Here is a 16,217-nt window from a genome sequence, read left to right on the forward strand (position 1 = left end):
TTCATATTTTGATTATATGAATGAAACATTAAAATAAAATTGACAAATAAATAAAGGTAACATTTTCCATTTATCTGGGATATTTTATGAACATTTGATTCTATTACCCAATTAGCATCTAGGGTTATAGAATGCTTAGGTTCAGTTTATACTAATATTAGTTTTAAAATTGTGGAATAAAATAGTGTTGTTCAAAGCAATCAGATTCCATTTTTTCTGACACTCCCCCCCCCCCCCCCAAACAAACATTCCTGCTTTTTACTTAAAGTGAAACTTGACCCAAAAGGGAAAGTTCTGCTCTTCCTCCTCCTCCTCCCTCCTCTTCAACTTTTGGCACATTATTTTTTTAGGAGGAGAAGATATCTAGTTTTTTTTTAGACAAACCAAAAAAAGAGGAGAAAGCGCTGTTCCAAAGCTAATTGCAGCCACCTCTTGCCTCTGTAAGCCCTTGTCCATCTAATAAACTTTTATACTTTTAGCAAGAAATGGCATCATAATTATTACTTTTCTGTGGAACAGCGCTTTTATTCCCTATTGGTTTGTCTATGTTGATCTCATTGGTTATGAGTATTGGGTTAGCAGTGACCTCAGATTATGCATGTTGGACTAGTGGCTCATACGCCTGGACCTCTGTGCATTTACTGAGTTTTTTTGACAGGCAGGTACCTAGTTTTGAAAGGCGATATGAGTAGAAGTTCATTTTCCGCTGGCCGCAATCTTCTAGGACACATCACAGGTCCCAGGAAGCTGCGGGACCATTCACAGGGTGCAGCGCGGCTTGCACATGTGCAGTGGGTACCCGGCTGTGAAACTGCAAAGAGTCACAGCTGGCTTTCCACAGTTAATATGCAGGAGCTGGGGACCTGAAGACCAGCAAACAACCAGCCCAGTTGAGGACAGCACTGGTACCTGGACAGTTGTGTGTCTGTTTATTAAAAGTAAGCAGCTACAGCTTTTGTAGCTGCTGATTTAAAATTTTTGGAAACCTGGCTGAAGACCCTCTTAAAGATAAAAATAGCTTAGTTATATCTATTGTTACACATTTTCAGTTATGGGGAAAAACTGGAAAAAAAATATATATATATACAGGGATCATCAAGCTTCTAGCTCACCTCACGTCAGGAATTGTCTGCAATCATAATAACCTATCTTCCTAAATGTCTATATTTATTCTATTTACTCCAGAATCAAATTTTACAATTTATTCTGGGATAATGCAAACCCAGATTCCCCAATCATACAGTTTTTTTCAAAAAGACAATTGATGGATTGGGTATCCCTAATCTCCCAGGAAACTACCATGCAGTTCAATTGGCTCAGCTTACTAAGTATGGAAACATGGAGACACTTCTTTAGGTCTCTTTATATGAGATTGACTGTTCTTAGGAACCTCAATGACAAACCCCATCATGCCATTCTCTTAAAGTTAGGGATGAAACAAAATACTTTGGTTGCCTTTTGTTCCCATACCTACCCCTCCTATCTATAATTAAAAACAAATTCTTCCAGGAAGTTACCAGCTTACTAGATTTCTGGTAGGATTAGTAGGTCTTTTTTTTTTTTTTTTTTTGGGGGGGGGGGGGGGTTGGAAAAGTTAGCAAATGGGAAAAGTTCATTTTTAAGGTTTGCATACACTTGAAGCACTGTTTCAATGTATACTGATTGTTTTTTCTTGCCTTCTAAAATTGCTTTGATGAAATAGCAGTAGGCAGTGTCACACTTTAAAAAAAAATCAACCCTGCCACGTAAAATTTAGCAGCATGTATGAATTAGAATGGTTAGAATTCATACACTTAGCACCACAGCATTAGGGCACACTGTGGAATGTGCTTAGAATAAACTTCAGTATGTTTTGTATTTACTAAAGTAGGAGTGAATAATCACTAATGAAATTCTGGACTGTATATTCGATGGCTCAGATGATGATCAGCATGTGATCTTTTTTTTTTTAATTTAGTGCTTATAATAAAGCAGTACTGCCATCTGACCAATGAAAATTTAACACACATGTGGTTATATAAAACAGGATGATAACAAATCATTTATGATAAATTGGTAGGGCAAATGTTATATTATGTAAATATAATGTTGGATACATTTTTTTTGTATTTATGTATCTAAAAACCCTGCTTCCAGAGGTTCTGTCAGAGGTTTAAGTCAGACCAGGTGAGCTTAGGGAAGGCATCTACTGCTGTGCTCACTCTTTAAACAACCCATGGTGTCCTGAGAAATCTTTGTCTTGTGTTAAATTTTTATTTATGAATGAATGAATGAATGAATGACTAAATGAATAAATGAATGAATAAAACAAAGCTCCTGGGTTACCACATGCTTGGTATGATATATTGCCATTTTTTGTAACTAAATTTAGTTTAAGTGGGCTGCTTAACACAATGTATTTAAGGCCCCATGTTACCGAAATCCAACCCCTTGGTCACTTTTGCAGTCAAATTTGAGAAAACCCCACTATATGTTTGCTATGCATTTCCAGTCACACTTTTTTTTTAAATATTTCTCAGGAGAACGTGTCATGGCTGACTACAAGGTCAGAAGTCAGTCTCTCCGAAAGCTCCCCATACATGGCTCAGTTTTTTCAATCAGCTAATGGACTGAATAAAAAAAAGCTGAACCAATTCCCCCCATCCACACATTCAAGTAGCATATGAGAATCCTCCCCACTGTGTCTTTTGGTTCTGACAACAGGACTCCCCCACTGTCAGAATACACTGATCAGCACTACAGCCCATTGGCTGCATGCGCCGATGGAAGCAAAATTTTTCAACAACTTGTCTCTAACAGGAACAGGACGCTCTGTCTGCCTGACAGTTCTGGGCTTCTTTCTCAGCTGCTTCCATCACTGTCCCCAATACACGTGTTTGTTTTTATTTCCATTTGAACGTTGTTCTTTGTTATACACGTCAATAAAGTTGTACAATATTTTTACGATTCCTGTTTGTGGTCCATTTAAAATTCGAACTTGCGGAACCTGTTTTTTACTTGTCTCTCTGTCAGAACACAAAAGAACAGCAGGGGAGATTACTGGACTAATGTCAAATTGTTGGTACAGCGGCTCCGACAGGAGCGGTCAGGTTTTTTTTTTCATTCAACCCGCTAGGTTGAACGAAAAAAAACTGATGGTGTGTACCAGGCTTAAGTCTGCCCTCATTAACATACAATGCAAGAATCCTAGCCTCTAAATCTTTAATCCTTTGTTAGGACAGACAGTATTCACATCAGATTACAAATGATAATGAATATTTGCTTGCACAGTGCAGACAGTGTTATTATGGCAAACACGGTTGCCCAGCCCCCTCATTAACTAATGCAGCGTACACATGACCATTTTTTCCGTCAGAATAAACTTTGACTTTTTTTCAACTGAGTTCCGACGGAGTTCCGCTGAAATGGACTTGCCTACACACGATCACACCAAAGTCTGATTGTTTAGAATGCGATGACGTACGACGGGACTAGAAAAAGGAAGTTCAATAGCCAGTAGCCAATAGCTGCCCTTGTGTCATTTTTGGTCCATCAGAATAGCATACAGATGAACGGTTTTCCCGATAGGAATTGATTCCGTCGGAAAGATTTAAAACATGTTCTATTTCTAGGTCCGTCAGAATTTTCGATAGAAAATGTCCGATGGAGCCCACACACGATCGGAATATCCGATGGAATGATTCCGTCGGACCTTTTCTGCCGGAAAGTCCGGTCGTGTGTACGCGGCATAAGAGAACTATGTAGGATTTTCCTTGTTTAAGGGTTCAGAATAGGTCAAAGTAGGTTTTTATCCCAATTTGGCTGCAAAAGTAGAAATACACATTACTTGCAATTTCATTCAGTGTTCATTTTGTTTTCTGTGTTCATAGCTGCTCTTTCAGTGCTCATTGCACAAATTAGACTCAAATCAGCAATCTGTCTGTGTTTCCCGTTGCTACGGTGTAAAACTACAGAAAGCAGCTGGAAATAAACTGCAACACTCTACTTTTTAAGCAGGAAAAGCAATTCATACGAAAGAAAGTGCAGAGACAGCAATCAATTAAAAATGCGCCATGCACAAAAAAACAAACTAAAGAGCTAAGCTAGCCATAGAAATGAGAAGACAAGTGTCAGCTGGATTGGACAGCAATCCTTTCTCTAGGGGGTCAGGCATATGACAGGCAGTCTGATCTGTTCTGATCATTATAGTTTCCCGAGAAACAAGCAGCAGCAGCATCTGACCACACCACTCTTCTCTTCCAAACTGCCCAAATTCTCCATAGACTACAGGCCTGTACACACAATCAGAAAATCGAAAGTAAAATTTCGAACGATCTGCCAATTTTCTGATTGTTAGTATGGTGCTTTCGACAGCCAATTCCGAATTTTCTGACTACAAAAACTGGATGTGCAGGCTATAAAATTGGGGAACACAACCTCTGATTTTCATTTAATTAGTACAGTTTTTGTCCGAAAAAAATCGTAAGAGCAAGACTACGCATGTCTAGAAACAAAAGAACACATTAAAAACAATTTAAACTCATCACATCACTTCTGAAGTTGAATTCTGTTGTACGAGCATTTTCGTATGTTAAGTAACCTCTTCACTTTCAATATGAGACTAGCATGCAAGAAAAAACGGACGAAAATATGTCCGATAATCTGATTGTGTGTACCCTGCTATAAACAGTGTTTATCCTTATGCCTTGTGAAGGTTTCTGCACATCCAACTGTCATCTGAGATCTATAAGCACCCCAAATGATAAAGGACCTGTGCACACTATTGTACTGCATTAGCACACATACGTTATGCAGTGTGTGTCACTATTCATTTGAATAAGCAGCCTAATGATTTTTGTAGTGTACTGCCTGTGTTGTGTACGTCCACTGGCAAGGTGCGTTGGGGGCACAATTAAATTTGGTTGTGCATCACATCAACGCACATAATGCACATTTTGTTGATGTGCGTTGATGTGATGTGACATTTCTCTATGTCAGTGAAATGTCGCTGGTGTCGACATCTTCTCCTCAACTTCTTATGATGATGGTGTCTTCAATCATCTAAATTGGCCAGCACAACTCCTGTGCATGCAGATAGGAGTTAACTTATCCCAGCACATGGCAGAAATTGGAATTGTACACTGAGCTGCCAATACGTAACATAATGCGGCTGACTTACTAAAACTGGAGAGTGCAAAATCAGGTGCAGACTTTGCACTCTCCAGTTTTAGTAAGTCAGCCACATTGTGTTACAAATGGGCAGCTCAGTGAACAATTTCAACTTCTGCTATGTGCTGGGATAAAGTCTGCACCGGATTTTGCAATCTCCAGTTTTAGTAAGTCAGCCGCATTGTGTTACGTATTGGCAGCTCAGTGTACAATTCCAACTTCTGCCATGTGCTGGGATAAGTTAACACCTATCTGCATGCACAGGAGTTGTGCTGGCCAATTTAGATGATTGAAGACCCCATCACCATAAGAAGTCAAAGAGAAGATGTCAACACCAGGGAAATTTCACTGAAGTAGAGATTGGTATGTCAATGCTTGAAGATCCTCTGAAGTTCTAAAAGGCCCTGGCTGGGTATGGAGCCACAAGCGTTTTTGACCACTTGTAGTGGGAGATCCATGTGAGATGGTAAGCAAGCCTTTGGTGGTGGTGTTGATGCACAGAATCACAACTCAAGGTGGTGGATGATGGAGATATTCACCAGGAACTTTAGATTAGCACTATTGCCTGCAGGCTTTTATCATACAGGGTGGACAACTGCAGTGGCCACACTTGGTTTGAAATTCAGCTGGTCCCTGCTGTACTGGCCGATTTTTTTAATCCATGCAAGGCCAGCTTAGGACCAGCACTAGAAGAAGTAAGGGAGAAGATACCAGCAATTGATGGCAAACTTTGTTTCATGCAGTTTACATTTTAAGATTAAAGGGTAAGTTCACCTTTACAGCAAAATCTGTAAGATGAACTTACATAGAACCCGCACCCCGCCCTCGCCCCCGTCCCGCTGACCTGCATGGCCGCAATTGCCTGTTCTGAGCCCTGGTATAGCCGCCTCATGGCTCCGATGCTTAGAAATCCCTGTAGCTTAATCTCATAAATGTACCCCATCAGGAGGGACGTTTAGGAGCATTCTAATTGGTTGGCACCATCACATGGGTGGCGCCGCCAAATCAGAACCCGCGTAGCCCATCCAAGTTACCAGAATACATGTTACAGAATGAACAAAATGTGCATTATGTGTGTTGATGTGATGTCCTGGCTGGGTATGGAGCCACAAGCTTTTTTGACCTCTTGTAGTGAGAGGTCCATGTGAGCTGGTAAGCAAGCCTTTGAGCCTTTGGTGGTGGTGTTGATGCACAGAATCACAACTCAAGGTGGTGGATGGTGGTGATACTCACCAGGAACATCACTATTTGTCACTTGTGGACTTTTAATTTCTACTTTTATTTATTTTAACTAGCACAACTCAGTATAAGTTACACAATATTGGGACTGTGCTGATATCTCACAGATGAGTTACTGCTTATCTTTTTCCATTGTTTTATGTTGTTACACATCTAGCGCGGTTATTTCATTTTTTTTTAATAGTGCTGATCTGTATATGCTGACAGTAGGGAAGTCTCCCCACTCACAGATTACAGTAGTGCAGCATGGAGGATTCCCCCATCCACATCAAATGTGTGGATGGGGAATAGGTTCAGTTTTTTCATTTAACCTGCTGATTATATAAAAAAAGTGACCCATGTATAGCCAGCTTTAGGCCATCTCCTAGATAAGCTCTAATCAGCAGGTCCCTCTGATTCTTTCTGTATTCAATTGTATGGTAACTGCGCTTTCTGCCCTCATGTTGTAAAGCACTGCGCAAATTGCTGAGGCTATATAAAGCCTGTATAATAATAGGAATAATCTTGATTGACCAGTGTGGGGTGATGTCACTCCCGCCAATGACGCCATTCATCTCAACACACTAGCACTGTGCCAAAAATGCAAACTGAGCTGTGCATGCGCACGGACAGGTGCATGTCTCTTCTGCAATAAAGAGATTGCCTGTTCCCAATTTTTACATTTTTTTATTTAGTTTCACTTTTGTATGATTTCATCTACAAAAGTCTTTGAATTCTGACTGATGAAGACATTTTTGAAAGCCTCTGTAAAATAGATATAAGGACGATTTTTAATATAAGCATACAGTATTACATAATGTATTCTAGTAAAAGCAGTGATATCATTTTTCATATGCATAACTTATCTCCATAAGGATTTCAACATAATTTTCTCATTGTGGATAAAGTGCTGATCTGTTTGTATCCGTGACCTGGCTGCTAATAGTGGCTTGGTTTCTTGGATGCTGTTTTCTTTGTTTATTGATTTTATGTAAGCAAAATATGATTGACTTATTCCAGCTGTAAGCACTGCACATGTCTTGGCAGAGCACTGTTATAAACATGTTGAGTAATTGCTATAATATAATATAATATAGAAAAAAATAAAGGTCATTCAAATGTCACTAAGAAAAAGATATAATAATGCCAGATATTACATGATGGCATTAGTAGATGTTATGTCATTGTTCTGTAAAAAAAAAAAAATAGGGATCATTAGCTCATAACAGTATTCAAATCCACAAATGAATAATACTTGGTGAGGACATTAGACTGTAAGCTTATAAATTAACTGTGATTGAAATGAATGGTTCCATGTACACGTTAAATTACAGTATAGCATGTCAGAGCTGCATTCGTCTGACAAATAATAAATACATGCTTTCTTTCCTTGTTTTTCTCTTTGCCTTTTAAACGATATATATTAAACAAATTTCCCATTTGAAGTTCAGTTTATGGTCTGCAGGTGGCGCTGCAGAGCCAGACTTTTAAGCCCTTTGAATTTCGGGGTAAATAAGTAAAAAAAAAAAAAACAGGCATGTCATTAATCCGCATTGAATCGAATTTGAAAATACTTATACACTTAAAATATATTTACCTGTATAAGAGATATAATGATGTGGCACACACACACAATAATATTTCTAAAACATCCCCATGAACTAGAAATACTTTTAACAAATTGGTTGGACTTTTAGTGACCCCAAGTGTACAGTGTATGAAGTTATAAAGGATCACTTGAAAACCTGATGCTCTGCTGAACAGTCCTAATTAATGCTTCAAATCTGACGAGTATTGTACATCCAGCCAATTTTTTTTTTATAAAACTGTGGATGGAGTGGGAAAATGTTATAATACATAACTTTTTTTTCTGCTATCCAGAAGAGATTTTTCCCCTCACTTACCACAATAGTTTCATCCGAAAGAAACTGAAAAAAATGTTGTCATTGTGACCGTAAGTGAGAAAATGTGTGATGGATGTGGCAGGGCCAGTTTTATAAAAAGGTGGTAGTTTTTTTTTGTGAAGAGTAAATTTAAAAGGGAATAGAAGGGCATAGATATCATATACTGAAGAGTGCAAGATCTGGTGCAGCTGTGCATGGTAGCCAATCCGTTTTAGTAAATCAACCCCCCCCCCCAGATAGATAGATAGATAGATAGATAGATAGATAGATAGATAGATAGATAGATAGATAGATAGATAGATAGATATAGGCATGCGCACAGGGTGAGGTCTACACCCTATACAATATTGTGGACCACCATATTGTACAGACCTCTCCTGTTGTTCTTCAAGGCTCTGATGAAGAGGGAACCCCTCGAAACACGTCAGCCACATTTTAGCACTTACCCTTGCATGGGCATGTCCAATTTCTAAACTTTTAATGTGTATTTTTTGTAACCCTTATTTTTGAATACATAGCTACTTTTTATATGCATTTATTTGTTTCTGTATATAAATAAACTATATCAATTTGATCAAAGGGTCAGATCACGCGCGCGATCCACCTCTTTCCTTCACCAGTGCTGCCAGCTTCCCTCCTCTCCTCTCAGGAGTGGGGAAGGGGCTGGTAAATATTTAATAAGTCGGCCTTTCTTTTCTGAATGAACACACTGAGTGATCTGTACCTGTCAGATCACTCAGATAAATGAAACTCCTGTCTTCATTCTTAACTGAAGCTTAGTGAACTATGTTTATTGCAGCCTGCTGAGAAAGTGACTGGGGAATCTCTGTCCTCAGTTTCTTTCTCTGTCTCAAAAATCGTCATTAGGGGTCTTTAGGGGTTTAGACCCTTGATATTTCAGCAAAGCCACCTAAAAAATTTGTAAAACATTAATTAGACCCCTTTCACACTGTTCTTCCACCGGCGTCAGCGGTAAAGTGCCGCTATTTTTAGTGCCGCTTTACCGTCGTTTTAGCGGCGCTATTAGGTATTAACCCCCCCGCTAGTGGCCGAAAAGGGGTAAACTCGCTCGCAAAATGCCGCCAGAGCGGCGTTTTGCCGGCGGTATCGCAGCGCTGCCCTATTGATTTCAATGTGGAGCAGTGGTGGAGGAGCGGTGAGTTCACCGCTCCTTCACTGCTCCAAAGAAGCTGCTGGCAGGACTTTTTCTGACGCCCTGACAGCACATCGCTCCAGTGTGAAATCCCTCCGGCTTTCACACTGGAGTGAATGGAGCAGCTGCTTTAGGGCAGTTTGCAGGCGCTATTTTTAACGCTAAAGCGCCTGCAAAACGCTCCAGTGTGAAAAGGGTCTTAAAAAATTTTAAAAAATTTTAAAAAACTACTGACACCAATCTTTGCTCTACTAATATCGCTCACTGTTCTGCTGATATACACGCATGTGTGTTTGTGCTCTGGGGTGCACATCCTAAATGCAATAGGCTGCACACACTAATGTAGATAGATAGATAGATAGATAGATAGATAGATAGATAGATAGATAGATAGATAGATAGATAGATAGATAGATAGATAGATAGATAGATAGATAGATAGATAGATAGATAGATATCCTTTTTTCAAAGCAGTGACAGTAATAATATTGCAAAAAGCACAGTAATCCATATTTCTCAATCACATTTGCATTTTTAAATATACCGTTCTTCTTACAATAGATAACAGTTAACTATGAAAGGATATACCTTTTTCATGTATTTATTACATGATTAAAAAGAGCTGTCATGTGTTATCTTTATGAAAAATATACCATAATAATGTACCTGCCATTTTTAACATATTTTTTAGCATGTCATTTGTACAGGGCTTTGGTGCAAGCTGGAGGGGGATAAAGAATGTAGAACAAGAATGGATCCTCCGATGGATGGAACAGAATGCAGCACAGAAAAGGTACTGAAACGTTACAATGTCTGTCAGGTTTTTATTTTGTCTTTCTGCCTTCCCCGATTTACTTTGGTTTTGTCTCTGGGTCAAAGCAAGGTGAGTATATCTAAAGTTTTTTTTTTTTTTTTTTTCATTTTGGATAGATTAAGAAAATATGTAAACCATGCCAGTTTTTTTTTTTTTTTGCCATCTGTGTCCCATCGGGGAAATTTCCGTTCACTTCCTATCCTATAGTCGCAACAAGAATTGAGAGGAATACATTCAACAGTGACAGCTGTCGCAGAAACATACACTATATTACCAAAAGTATTGGGACGCCTGCCTTCACATGCACATGAACTTTAATGACATCCCAGTCTTAGTCCATAGGGTTCAATATTGAGCTGGCCCACCCTTTGCAGCTATAACAGCTTCAACTCTTCTGAGAAGGCTTTCCAAAAGGTTTAGGAGTGTGTCTATGGGAATATTTGACCATTATTCCAGAAGCACATTTGTGAGGTCAGGCACTGATGTTGGACGAGAAGGCCCAGCTCACAGTCTCTGCTCTAATTCATCCCAAAGGTGTTCTATCGAGTCAAAGTCAGGACTCTGTGCAGGCCAGTCAAGTTCCTCCACCCCAAATTGCTCATCCATGTCTTTATGGACCTTCCTTTGTGCACTGGTGCGGAGTCATGTTGGAACAGAAAGGGGCCACCCCCAAACTGTTCCCACAAAGTTGGGAGCATTAAATTGTCCAAAATGTCTTGGTATGCTGATGTTTTAAGAGTTCCCTTCACTGGAACTAAGGGACCAAGCCGAACCCCTGAAAAACACAATAATCCCTCCTCCACCAAATGATTTGGACCAGTGCACAAAGCAAGGCCCATAAAGACATGGATGAGTGAGTTTGGGGCAGTGAAACTTGACTGGCCTGCACAGAGTCCTGACCTCAAACCAATAGAATACCTTTGGGATGAATTAGAGTAGAAACTGAGAGCCAGGCCTTCTCGTCCAACATCAGTGCCTGACCTCACAAATGCACTTCTGGAAGAATGGTTAAACATTCCCATAGACACACTCCTAAACCTTGTGGGCAGCCTTCCCAGAAGAGGTAAAGCTGTTTTAGCTGCAAAGGGTGGGCCAACTCAATATTGAACCCTACGGACTAAGACTGAGATGCCATTAAAGTTCATGAGTGTGTAAAGGCGGGTGTCCCAATACTTTTGGTAATATGGTGTATCTGCCCATTAAAATGTTTTTTCTCTTTTCCTATTCTATCTCAATTTTTTTGATTTTCCATCACTTTCAATCCCAGTGACAATGGCCCCCAGGACAAAGAGGGAAGCTGGATCTCACCATTGAGGACCCAGACAGCAATAAAAATATAACAGAGGGTCTAATCCTTCATCACAAACTACAAGAAAATAGTTTTGTCCTTAGATACACTTTAATTGGTGGAGAGCAATAAAACAGTAAAGCTTGATCTAAGATTTTATTATTTTCCCCATTCTAAAAAACGATTTTAAAAGGAAATCTAACGATGTGTGTATTTCTCCTTATTATTTTATTCATTTATAAAAAAAAAAGAGTATAAAATATGAAGTAATAAAATACAGTGTGGTCACTCATTGGGGTATATTTAGTAAAGGAGTATTGAAAGTTTACTTCACAGGTATAGCTCTTGTCCCTTTTTATGTTTTCCAGGCTAGTCTTACTTGCCATTCTGGAAAATGGCTGTTGTTTCCAAAAGTCAGTTTATCCACATAAATGAATGGAGTTGATTTACTAAAAAAGTTATGTTAACATATCTTAGACCCGTTTCTCACTGAGGTGGTTTTCAGGCATTTTAGCGCTAGAAATAGCCTCGCCTGAAAACCGCCTCCCATTCATTTCAGTGTGTCTTTTCACACTGGGGCGGTGCGCTTGCGAGATGTTAGAAAAAGTCCTGCAAGCAGCATCTTTGGGGCGGTTTGGGAGCGCTGTACACAGCCCCGCCCCAAAACGCCCTGCCCATTGATATGAATGGGTAGCGCTTCCAAAGCGTTTTGGAAATGCCGCAACACGACCGTTTGTAACCCCTTCTTTGGGGTTAAAAGCTCCCTGCTAGCAGCTGAAAAGGGCAGCTTAAACAGCACTAAACGCTGCTCCTTTTAACGTTCGTCCTAACATGGCCGCGGCCCCAACGTGAAAGGGGTCTTAGTGAATAAGGTAAAGCTATATTGACTTTAGTACCTTATGCACACTGGACATTTTCTGACCTTTCCTAGAAGCCTTCCTTCTGGCAGCAGCGTTTTGGCAAAAAAAAAAAAAAAAAAAAAAGCCTGATGCTTGTAAAAATGTGTGGTGTGTTTAGCCGCATTTAGCCGTGTCAAGAATTTGGATGTTAATTCATTTCATTGGTCAGATTAAATGATTTATTTTGGCTATTCAAACAAATTATCCTTGAAGTGGTAAATGCTCCTACCATTAATGCGCGTTTAGCCGTGTTTACAAGCGCCAATATTTTTTTCTGCCCAAATTCTGCTGCTCCTGGACGCACTGCCGGTGGGTTTTTTGTTCCAGCCTCTAAATTCTCCTGTCACTAAATGCTGCTAAAATCTTATGTGTTCATAGATGCATAGACTAACACCAAATCATGCACAAGAGAAACAAAAAAACAGCATTTTTACTTACACAGGAATAGATGATTTGAATTATTCACTATTTTCTCAAAGCCATACATGTGCATTCATTTTTACTATTTTTAGTAAATCAAATAAAAGACATAGACAAATTTTACAATAAACACTTACCACTAAAGCCAATCATAGATAGATGGCTCAAATGCTTTCCATACTGAACCGGCCAAGATTTGATCCTTGTATGGGCAGGCTGATTGTGTCCAAGTCGATCCATCAACTGATTAAGTACAACCAGCATGTCAGATTTTTAGCATGTGATTATTACCAGCGGCTATAACCGTTAACAATAATCACTGCGCCCCCCCACTGGCAGAACACAATAGCTCCATAACAGTAATGCCCCGTACACACGATCAGACATTGATTGGACATTCCGACAACAAAATCCATGGATTTTTCCGATGGATGTTGGCTCAAACTTGTCTTGCATACACACGGTCGCATAAAGTTGTCGGAAAATCCGATCGTTCTGAACGCGGCGACGTAAAACACGTAAGTCGAGACTATAAACGGGGCAGTAGCCAATAGTTTTTGTCTCTTAATTTATTCTGAGCATGTGTGGCGGAATTGTCCACACACGGTCGGAATTTACGCGAACAGATTTTGTTGTCAGAAAATTTTATAGCCTGCTCTCACACTTTGTGGATGGAAAAAGTCCGATGGAGCCCTCACATGGTCGGAATTTCCGACAACTAGCTCCGATCGCACATATTCTATCGGAAAGTCCGTGCGTACAGGGCATAAGAGCTGATGGGGGGAATCAATTTTCTTTCTTGCAACAAGTGGTTACGGGAAAGAAGATCACATCATCTATGGCCTCCCTCAGACTATGGGGATGATTTACCACAGGAGTACAGAATGTTTACTTTGCAAGTGAATTTGTACTTATCTTAGTGAATGACATGAAGCTAAATGAATATTCACATTGTAAAAAATACCAGTCATGTGCAAGTATAATTCAAAAGACAGGATTTGTGCTGTCACATGACTGGATGATTGACATCAGCAGTGTTTCACTTTATTCACTAAGCTATGCGAATTTCCACTTTGTAAAGTGAACACACTCTACCCCTTTGGTAAATCAACCCCAATATGTAACCCAGCTAGCTTTTACTGAAGCTATAGTACTAATGTATCGTATATACTCGTGTATAAGTCGAATTTTTCAGCCCCTTTTTTGGGGCTGAAAGTGCCCCCTTCGACTTATACACGAGTCACCGCCGTCTGCCTACATGATCAGCGTGTCATGCAGGCAGACGGCGGCCAGCGTGTGCTGCATAGACTCGGCAGCGGCTCTCACTATTCAAAAGCCGCGCCTCCTCGTCTGTGATAGGCAGTCAGTGTACAGCCTATCACAGACATTCTCTCATCCTCGTCCGTGGTATGAGGATGAGAGAATGTCTGTGATAGGCTGACCGCTGACTGCTGGGAAATGAAGTTTTTCGGACGAGAAGGAGGCGCGGCTTTTAAACAGTGAATGGCCGGCAAATACTACACGCTGATTGGTGCAGAGCGGCGCACGGAGGATGCACAGGACACAGGTAGGATGCACACAGACACATGCACACAGGTACATATACACAGGACACAGGTACATATACACATGCACATATACACAGGTACATGACACAGGTACATGACACAGGTACATATACACATGACACATGCACATATACACAGGACACAGGACACATGACACATATGCACAGGACACAGGACACATGACACTTATGCACAGGACACATGATACATGCACAGGACACAGGGAGGTATACAGCTGCAGATGGGAATTGTTGACCCTCTTTTTCCACTTGCAGTAGCTGCTGCATTTCTCACCCTCGTTTTATACTCGGGTCAATAAGTTTTTCCCATTTTTTTGTGGTAAATTAGGGCCTCGACTTATACTCGAGTATATACGGTAGTTGTTTTCAGCTTTACATTGATACAGTGCTCGAGATGTAGCCTCAGTATTTTCAGTATATTATGTATGTATTCACATCATATATGTATGCTTTGTCCTTTATGGTGTTGTACAGTGATATTCCACTTTTGCGCATACTTGAAAACAGGAAACAGAATTCGGCATATCCACAAACCATTAGGAAAAGAACTGTATTGTTCTAATTGATGTATTTTCATTGCCTTTTGAATAACTCTCTTCTGGTTTATGTTTCAGCAATATGATAAAGCCAACATTTAGGAGAATTTTTTGTTCTGCTTTTATTGATTGCTGTCATGTGGTTTCTTTCATTATACAATCCCAGCTGCATAATGTCTAACATTACACATTTACCTGTAAGCACTACTTACAGACATAAAGAGGATTCTGCTTTATGTAAGTTATTTCTAAAAAAAAAATAAAAAAAACATTTCAATTGAAACCAAGCTACATGTTATTTAAAAAACAAGAAGAAACCTAGATGTTTTACCACATTATCACAGTATATTTATCTATTAGTATATTTATCTATTAGTAAAATGGCGTTTTGCCATCTAATCTCTTACACTGAATTTCTTTGTGGATTTGCTAGTGTGCTTTAGATTATTAATGTTTTCATTTCTGATTCAACCTCACCTTTCCAGCAGATGGGTGTGTGTTCTTATCAAGTACACTTAGATATGTGTCACAATCCATAGCTAATTTAATGACTGCAAGATGCCTTGGCCCTAAAGCAGCAAAACAACCCCAAACCATAACTTTCCACCACCATGCTTCACAGTTTGTATGATGTTCTTTTCTTGAATTGCTGTCAGAGGGGGCAACAAATATTGTAGTGTTACGGTGGCCAAAAAAACTATCTTTGATTCGTCAGTCCACAGCACATTTGCAGGAGGTGCGGTCTTTGTCTACATGTTCAATGGCAGACTGTAGTCTTGTTTTAACATTCTTTTTAGATAGCAAAGGCTTTTTTCCTGGAAACTTCCCTGTAGGTTAAATTAGTGCATTTTTTTCAGATTGAAGATGCATGTAGTTTACTGTTCTAATAGTTTTCTGCAAATCGTATGATTACATTTTTGGACTCTCTTAAACTTTTTTTTTTCACAATATAATTTTTATTAAAGGAATTTTGTTTTCTTTTAGCTTCAAGTGGTCAGCTCTTGGGCCTGCCAGTTCAGGACAAATTAGCAATCATTTGAAATGTACACCACTTGTAGATTATTTTCCTTACAGTGGAAAAATTGATTTCAAATATTTTAGTGATGTTTTCAAGTCTTGCGCCAGACTCATAGGCATCCACAACCTTCTTTCTTAGAGCCTTAGAGCAGGGGTCTCAAACTGGCGGCCCTCCAGCTGTTTGCAAAACTACTTCCACAAGGCATTGCAGAGCTAACAGTTACAAGCATGA

The 16,217-nt window shown here is 39.6% G+C and overlaps 1 protein-coding gene across 1 annotated transcript in view; it reads left to right on the forward strand.

Moving 5' to 3' along the window:
- Positions 1-16,217, forward strand: part of ADAMTS19 (ADAM metallopeptidase with thrombospondin type 1 motif 19) — a 520,219-nt gene that overhangs the window by 263,838 nt on the left and 240,164 nt on the right. The window contains exon 11 of the mRNA XM_073625112.1: positions 10,115-10,216. Within this exon, the coding sequence (XP_073481213.1) occupies positions 10,115-10,216 (102 nt within the window). The remainder of the gene's footprint in view (positions 1-10,114; positions 10,217-16,217) is intronic.

Source organism: Aquarana catesbeiana, linkage group LG01 (assembly GCF_042186555.1).
Source record: "Aquarana catesbeiana isolate 2022-GZ linkage group LG01, ASM4218655v1, whole genome shotgun sequence".
In the NCBI taxonomy this organism is placed as follows: Eukaryota; Metazoa; Chordata; class Amphibia; order Anura; family Ranidae; genus Aquarana; species Aquarana catesbeiana.